The following is a 9,245-nucleotide window of genomic DNA, read 5'->3' as shown; positions in this document are numbered from 1 at the left end:
GGAAGAAGCTAGGAATGTATGCCAGGATAGACGTGTGTGGCGGTCCATTCTCTCTGCCGTCCCCTACGGTGAAATGGCGTGATGCTTGTTGTTGGGGCCAAAACTAAATTGAGCAATATTTCGTTTATTAAATAATTCTTTACAGAATGCATTTAAATTACTAACTTCGTTCCGAAGATTTGGCGGGTCAAAATAATACTTTACAAAGAACGCTTTATTGGTTCATTTTGTATGCCGACTAGCAATTTCAGATGTTATTGTTCGGCTTTGCAACGTGTTCATTTATTTCAAAAGTGTCGTATATTGTGAATTATTGTTTAATGCCCTTTTGAATGTCGTCTACTGAAGTTGAGATATTTATTTTTCTGTGTATACTTTGTACCCTTGTATTTTTTATATAATATTTCAAAGAACCGGACATTTGTCCTGTGTTAAGATCCTCGTTTAGTTTATTGTTTTTTGTCCTAGGATGTCCCATATATTTATCAACCAGTAATGATGTCACATCGGGTGTACCTCAGGGTGCTCATTTGGCACCCCTGCTTTTCAATTTGTTTATTAATGATGTTGCTAAATCATTCTCTTACTCTCGTTTGTGGCTCTTCGCGGACGACAACAAAATTTTCAAAATAATTCAAACTTTACAAGACTGCTTTCTTCTTCAATCAGACATTAACTCTTTTAACCGATGGTGTAAAGTCAATAAATTAGAACTAAATATTAAAAAATGCAAAATAATTTCATTTCATAGAACAAAACAACCAATTTCCTTCGAGTACATAGGTACTAGTAATAGTAATAGTACTAGTAATAGTACAAAACTCCAAAATTGATGTAGTCAAGTCCATCAGAGATTTAGGAGTTGTTTTGGACTATAAACTGACATACAACGAGCATATAGATAATACAGTCAATAAATCACTGAAATTACTTGGCTTCATTAACAGAATATCCTCTGATTTTACTCATGTCCGTACAATCAAAACTCTTTATTGCTCGACTGTTCGCCCTCTTCTAGAATATGCCCCCTAGAATAGTGGGCTGGTCTCCATTCTATGTCAATCGCATAAATCACATTGAATCAGTCCAACATCGCTTGCTTCGAAAAATAGCGTGGATGCTCGGACTAGAGAGAGATAATTATTCTTATGCTGAAATAGAGTCAATGTTAAATATTTCTAGTCTACAAAAACGTAGAACTAATATTGACTCCATATATATGTTCGGCATACTAAATGGTATAATTGATGTTCCATCATTACTGGGACAAGTCAAATTCAATATTCCGACTCGTAGATTGAGAAACGATGAAGTACTGTTCATCGATCAGCATAGAACAAGCTGTGGCCTTGAATATCTTGTCGTATTGTTAACTCGAGACAAGATCATCTGGACTTTTCTTGTTTAAGTTTACAAGGATTTAAACGAGCACTAAATAAATAGTCCAGATCTTGTCTCGATGTCCCTTATGTTTGTCAATGCTTCTTTCTTTTTTTAAAAATGTTTTAAACTATTCTTTTATTGTAATATTTAAACCTTATAAATTGTATACATGGACAATGTCCGTTAATAAATAAATAAATATAATTTAATTTATTGAGGAAGAGAAATCTCGTAATTGTTTGAAAAGGTCTTAGATATATTTTGTTTGGCACTAAAATATCAGTATTTTTTGTAGAATGTTATCGAAATAGGTTTTGGAAAGCTCGTGAGAGAGGAACAAGCTTCAGTCTTCTTCTTGAAGTCTGCAAGTGCGCTTGTAGAGTTGCTGACGGAAAGTCAGACCGTAGCAGGCGAGGAGTGTACGCATCCTCGAGTGTTACGTGTATTAGGTAAATGTGTACCTATGTAATTATTTAAAGAAACTGCGGTTATCTTTTAGAACAGTTACAACAACAACAACAACAACAAACCATCACGCCGTTTCCCCGTAGGGGTAGGCAGAGAGGATAGAACGCCATAACACTCTATCTTGGCATACAGACCTCGCTTCCTCTACATTCATACATCTTCTTATGCACGCACGCCGATTATTCCTACTTTTGACACGTCCATCTTCAAGTATTTGATGGACTTGATCGTGCCACGTCTCTCTCGGTCTTCCTCGTTTTCTGCATCCATCAACATTTGCATCGTAGATCCTTTTAGCCGTTCTTTCGCTGTCCATTCGCTCTACATGTCCAAACCAACGCAGCACCCCTTTCTTAATTCTGTCAATGATGCTTGTCTCAGCCTTACACACTTCACGGATCTCGACATTTGTGCACCTATCATACATCGTTTTACCACACATTCGCCTGAGGGATCGCATTTCGACAGCATTCAACCTACTTTCATCATTATTTTTCCAATTCCATACTTCGCTCCCATACATCAGAGTTGGAACTAGAACTCCGTTGTGAACTGCTAGTTTAGCCTCCTGCGATAAACATTTGTTTGCCAAAGTAGATTTTAGTGCACCGTTCACCCTGTTCCCGGCACTCACCCTCCTTTCCGTCCCTAGTAAACATACTTCCCAGGTACACAGATTCTCCTACCTGATTCATAATATCTCCGTTCACGCTGATCTCACATTTAGTTATATTTTCATCCGTTATTTTTTTTTAGAACAGTTACAATAATGATTATTTCTGTGACATTGAAAAGTGAGCCTCTAGAGACGATGACGGAAGGTCCTAAGTGACAGGCGAGGCTTGCACGCATTCTCGAGTGTTACGAGCTGCGAGTGTGAGGGTGTAAGGGTGTGATTGCCCTGTGGTTTTATTTGAGCTGATTTGTGTATTTAATGACTATGTGCCCGCTCAACTTTTTCAGGCTATTTTCAATTATGAGTTATGTGACATTGTGGAATTAGACAATAAATAATATTTTGAAGAAACTGTGTGTCTTTTTCCTCGTTCGCATGTCACCCGAGATTGGCGAGATCGTCGAAGCGAGAAGCCTGCACCAGCTGGGTTTGAGTATGTCCAAATGTCTGCAGACTGGCAGAATTTCCTTCCTAGGGAGATATTCATATCTAGATTTGTCGCGAAAGAGTTCAGAGTCCACTCTAACCAGCCAATGACAGGTCATACGCCCTGTAAATGCCTAGACTTCCATATTACCCTTTTTAAAATGTTTTTCCTTTCTGTTGCGACAAATCTAGATGTAGGAAGAAATCCAGCCAGTCTGCAAACATTTTGACATACTCAAACATTGTTGAATAACAAATTATGATTATTAGACCAATGTCTTATGTATTGTTTAACTAACCATCACGCCATTTCCCCGGAGGGGTAGGCAGAGAGGATAGAACGCCACACCACTCTGTCCTGGCACACTTCCTTTGCTTCCTTCACATTCATACATCTTCTCATGCACGCACGTCGATTATTCTGACTTTTCACATGACCACTTTCAAGAATTTGTTGTACTTGATCATGCCATGTCTTTCTCGGCCTTCCTCGACTTCTACAACCGGACACATTCGCATCATAAATCTTTTTAGCCGTTCTTTCATCATTCATTCGCTCCACATGACCGAACCATCGCAAAAGACCTTTCTTAATTTTGTCGATAATGCTTAACTCAGCCTTGCATTTTGCTCTAATTTCGACATTAGGGCACCTATCATATATTGTTTTTCCGCACATTCGCCCGAGGGATCGCATTTCAACAGCATTCAGTCTACTTTCGTCCCTTTTCTTCCAACTCTATGCTTCGTATTGTTTACTGTTTTTAAACCATAATAAATTACACCTATTAATTTATAACCTCATTTGGTCTATTTGTATATTTTGTATTTTTTCGTAAAGGCTGTTGCGTTGTTTTTTCGACAAAATAAAATTATAGGTTATCTTTTTCAGAGAATGCTTATCTCGTATTTGTGATTATTATGACGTTATCTGTCCGGCGAACGGTCGGATCACGTTCGTGCCGATGCGAGATAGCAACAGACCACTCGCCGCGTGTAAAAGAGAGACGAACGTAACATTATTACCGTCGGTAGCGAGTTTCTATGGCAGTATCGGGGTGCCGAGTCCGCTCGGGTGACAGCTGTCAGTCCGACGAACAGTTCAGTGGATATTATTCTAGTTTGTGAATATTACGAACGCTATGAGATTAAATAAGAGTGAACGCGTATGTGTCGTTTCACTTTTAAATACTTTTGAAGCGAGTTTAGGCGTCGCGAGACCGCGGCGTAGACGGGTCGGCGACCGGGTCGGTCGCGAGATCGGCGGCGGCGAACGTGAACTGTGAACGCCGTGGCAAATCCATCTAATTGAGAATTGGTTCAGTTATGAAACACAAGTTTAGCGAAGTCTGGAATTGTTAATCGCTGGTCCGCGGAGAAGAATCCTACGCAGCCTCTGCAGCGCTTGATGAAGCACGTCTCGAGGAAGCATCGCGAGATGAAGGCCCCCAAGGAGGACGCCGCCGCGGACGACAGCGACGGCGAGCCGCGCTTCGAGGAGTGCCGGATGGAGACAGACGGGCCGATGGACCCGGCGACCGACGCGTGGAGCCGCTCGGCGACGCGCCCGTCCAAGCGCCGCAGCCGCCTCTGGAACCACTTCCAGATCCTGTCGGACGCCGACGCCAAGTGCAACGTGTGCCCGAGGATAATACGCTACAAGGGCACGACGGCCAACCTGAAGAGGCACCTGAAGTCGAAGCACCCCGGCGTCTGGCAGGACGACGTGCCTCCGCCGTCCCCGTCGCCCCCGCCGTCTCCGTCGCCCCCGCCGTCGCCGCCGCCCGCGACGCCCCCGTCGCCCGCGTCGCCCGCGGCGCCCGCGCCGCCCGCGCCGCCCGCGCCGCCCGCCGTCGCGCCGCAGCGCGGCCCGATCAGCGCGAGGAGCAAGCTGACGTGGACCCACTTCGAAGCCCTGGGGGACCGCCTGGCGTCCTGCCAGCATTGCCGCAAACAGTTCTCCTACAAGACCAACATGTCGAACCTGACGCGACACCTGCTCAGGAAGCACCCGAAGGTCGCGTACCGCCGCATGGCCGAGCGCCGGGCGCCGGACCCGGCCGAGCGGCCGGCGGGGGAGGAGCCCCCGGAGGAGGAGCGCCAGGCCGCCGAGGAGCCCCCGAGCGTGAAGAGCGAGACTCCGGCTCCGCAGAAGGCCAGACTCACGCTCTACGCCCCCAAGACGACTATAGCCAGAGAGAAGAAGGTGTTCATCGAGAACGCCGTGCTGAAGCTTTTCATCTGGGATTTCCAACCGTTCAGCATCGTGCGGGACAGAGGGTTCCGGGAGCTGCTCGGCGCCTGCTTCCCGGCCTTCGCCATTCCGGACGAGAAGTATTTCGCGGATTCCCTGATGCCGCCGCTGTTCGGCAGCTGTCGAGCCGCCGTCCGGGAAACGGTGCGCTCGGCCGAGACCATGTGCCTCACCGCGGACGTGTGGACCTCCGCGGCCGGCGACGCGTTCGCGGCGGTCACCGCGCACTACATATGCGCGGACTACGCCTTCCGGACGGTGCTGCTGGAGTGCGCGCCGCTGCCGGGCGGCCCCGACAGCGCGGCGCTGGCGCGCGAGCTGCGCAGGGTGGCCCGCGAGTGGGACCTGAAGGAGAAGGTCCTGATGGTCGTGACGGACGGGGAGCGCGGCGCGAGGGCCGCCGTCCTCGACTCGCTCGGCTGGCGGCACTTCGCGTGCTTCGCGCACACGCTCAACGGCGTCATAGAGGAGTCCCTGGGACACGTGCGGCGGCTCCTGGAAAAGGTGCGGACGGTCGTCGCGTACTTCGCCACGAGCCCGACGGCCGCCGAGACCCTCGTCAACGTCCAGCTGAAGCTGGGGGTCCCGGAGCCGACGCGCCTCATCCGAGACGTTCCGACGCGCTGGATCACCACGCACTCCATGCTCAAGCGATTTCTGGAAATCCGCGACTCGGTGAGCAAAGCTTCGGAGCTGTTGGACGCCGACGCGCCGACGCTAGATGCGGTGGATTTCGACGCGTGCGACAACATTTGCGAAATACTAAACCCGTTCGAGGAGATTTGCTCGACGATGTGCCAGAACCAAATATTCACCGCCAGTCAGGTGATCCCCGTGTGCCGAGGGCTCAAGATCGCGGTCAGAAGACTTCTATGCAAGGAAACGTTCGGCGAGGAAGCGGGCGCAGTCTTGAAGACGCTGCAGGTCGGCTTGAACGAAAGGGTCCCCGATCTGGAGCAGGACGACATATTCGCCATGTGCATGTTCCTGGACCCGCGCTTCAAGCACTACTACGAGAGCCAGGCGGCGGCGGCCAACGCCAAGCAGATCGTCATCGCGCTGGTCACGTCCGTGATCGCGGAGCGCGAGGAGCGCGCCGCTGCGGGCGCCGGCGAGCGCCGCCCGCCGGCGCGGGCGGCCTCCGTCTGGGAGGAGTTCGACCGCGCGACGGACAGCCTGGTGCCGCCCGCGGACGCGCTGGGCGCGCTGGCCGGCCTGGAGGTGGAGCAGTACATGCGCGAGGGCGCGCTGCCGCGGGACCGCAGCCCGCTCGACTGGTGGCGCGGCCACGAGCACCTGTACCCGAACCTGGCGCGCCTGGTCAGGCTGAAGTTCTGCGTCCTGGGCACGTGCGTGCCCAGCAACATCCTGTTCTCGGAGGAGGGCTACGTGCTGCAGGAGCGGCGCAAGAAACTGGACCCCAGAAAAATCAGTCAGCTGATGTTTTTGAATGCCAACTCGTAAAACCGTTCATCTTAACAATATTTTTCTTTTTTGGGTGATACCGTGTGTGTTTTAAAAAAAAAATACACGGGAGTTTCATTATTTTTTACCTTGCTTATACTCGTAATATACAAGGTTTATATTTCAAAAAGAGGATTTTTCTGCAATTGTATTACATTATTTTACCTAAGCTGAATCAGAAAGGATATTCTAATGTGGGCCAATCAGGCACTTCTCAGCATTTGCTCATGTGGAGAGGAAACCACTTAAAACTCTTCAGGAGAAGCCGGCCTGTTGGCAGCAGTCAACAGGCCTGCCGATCCACTAGAAGAGTGTTCGGCATTTTGTTCCCTACTTTGGTTTATTTTACCAATTGCCTGCACTGTATTTATCATACCGTGAGTGTTTGATTTGTTCCGACGTATAACTACCATTGCAGGAGCCATCTTCAGCTTAAACTGAGTGTTTTGTAGAAAAAAGTGTGTTTTAGTACTAGTAATTTGTACCATGTTGCAGTCGGCAGAAGCCACATTTTTGTAGTATGTAGTGCTGGAAACCATGCTGAGTTTAATTTCAGCCCGTCGTCTTTGTTTATGTTATTTGGGTGTCTGTGTATTGCTTCTTTTATTATTCGTACACTGAATTACTGAGATACAATTTCCGGTGTCTGTAAAGTGTTCCGCTGTTGCGGATTTGTCGGGGTGCCCAAGTGTACATGCTCTTTTGTACAATATTATTTTGGTATGTATATATATTTACATATTTATACACACACAATTCTGGGTTTTTTATCCCAAGGGGGAGTAGGTATATTATTATTTATATCACTACAGAGATGGGTAGAATTTTTGTTTCAAGATTATGGATATTCGAGCGTTTACAGGGCTTATGACCTGTCATAGGTTGGGTTCAAGTGGACACTTTTGAACCCAACCTATGACAGGTCATAAGCCCTGTAAAAACGCTCGAATATCCATAATCTTGAAACAAAAATTCTACCCATCTCTGTAGTGATATAAATAATAATATACCTACTCCCCCTTGGGATAAATACCCAGAATTGTGTGTGTATAAATATGTAAATATATATACATACCAAAATAATATTGTGTAAAAACATGATCTGGTCAAAATTAAGTAAATAAAATTGCAGAGCCATCTGCAGGCGATTACTAGTAATTAATTTAACTCGGATAGAGTCTTAGCTACAAAAATAAAGTAATTAGCTTTAATACTTAACCTCAATATCAAATACATAGATGGCGCTCCAAACGCGCTAGCGAAAGCTTTCCCTGTTTCATGACATATATACTAAAACCAAAAATGTCACCGATATGGATATTCGCTAATAAGCGGAATGGGGAATGTTGTAGAATTCTACATAAAAGTGGCCACTTGAACCCAACCTATGACAGGTCATAAGCCCTGTAAACGCTTGAATATCCATAATCTTGAAACAAAAATTCTACCCATCTCTGTAGTGATATAAATAATAATGCTCTTTTGTGTTCGTCAATCATTTTCTTTGCTGTGCGCCCTGTTTGTCCTATGTACACCTTATCGGCAACTTAATTTATAAACAGCTTCCGTTTCCGCGGGGTTCTTATCTTTTGGGCTCAATAAATGGTTCTTTATTTTTCCTATAGTCCCAAACGTTGATCTAATATCATGTTTCTTTAGTACTTTGGCTATCCTGTCAGCTGCCAGTAACATTCTGTGCACATAGAAGGTATGCAGTTCTTCTGGTAATATCTTCTTCCTCGATCTTCCTTGTAGCTTGCGATTTAATAATGTTGTCAATTTGCATCTTCTTACATCCATTACGCCCCAGCGCATCTGTAATTTTGCTGACCTCTTCTCCTTTTCAGAATCTTCGCATATTCGTGTCGCTCTTGTTACCAATGCATTTTTCAATCCTCATTTTTGCACTGGATGATGATGCGAATAGGTATCGGTTCGTCTGGCCACTGCCGACTGCGGCACGGTACAAATTACTAGTACCTAAACGCACACTTTTTTTCAACAAAACACTCAGTTTATCCTGAAGATGCCGAAACGTCGGAACAAATCCAACACGCACGGTATCATCCAAAAAAGAAACATATTGATAACAGTGACCGTGAAAACCTTTGTGCCTATTTGTTTATCTTAAACCCATCTGTAGCTCGATCACAAATAACTATCGACGTGCTTAAAAACATGCTAAGTATTCGTGCGATCACAATGAACAATTTAAATTTATTTCAACAGAGAGGAAAAACATTTTTGAGAAGGGATGTGGAAGTCTAGGCATTTACAGGGCTTATGACCTGTCAAGTGGCCACTTTACACACTGTGTAACACTCACCATTCTGCCCATGTTTGAACATCCACATATCCTCGACTCTTCGCCGAAACCTTTATCACGCGGGTGAGATTCATCCGGCTGAACCAAATCACCTACTAGGCAACGCCTGAAAACAATTTTCCAATTTTTATACTTCTTCTTTTACCAGGTAGTAATTCAACAATGTTTGATTATGTCCAAATGCTTGCAGACTGGCTGGATTTCATCCCTAGGGAGTTGTTCATATTTAAATTTATTTCAACAGAGAG

At 46.1% G+C, this 9,245-nt stretch overlaps 1 protein-coding gene across 1 annotated transcript; it reads left to right on the top strand.

Annotated features, from left to right (window-relative positions):
• Window positions 1-3,988: 3,988 nt before the first annotated feature.
• LOC148271585 (zinc finger BED domain-containing protein 4-like) lies at window positions 3,989-6,801 on the top strand. Its single transcript, XM_088241200.1, has one exon. The coding sequence runs from the start codon at window positions 4,362-4,364 to the stop codon at window positions 6,669-6,671; it is 2,310 nt and encodes a 769-aa protein (XP_088097326.1). The 5' UTR covers window positions 3,989-4,361; the 3' UTR covers window positions 6,672-6,801.
• The last annotated feature ends 2,444 nt before the right edge of the window (window positions 6,802-9,245 follow it).

This window comes from Micrasema longulum, unplaced genomic scaffold (assembly GCF_059751315.1).
Source record: "Micrasema longulum isolate JH-2025_06_02 unplaced genomic scaffold, ASM5975131v1 h1tg002779l, whole genome shotgun sequence".
In the NCBI taxonomy this organism is placed as follows: Eukaryota; Metazoa; Arthropoda; class Insecta; order Trichoptera; family Brachycentridae; genus Micrasema; species Micrasema longulum.
The sequence above is the reverse complement of the archived record's forward strand: the minus strand, read 5'-3'. Positions and strand labels throughout refer to the sequence as shown.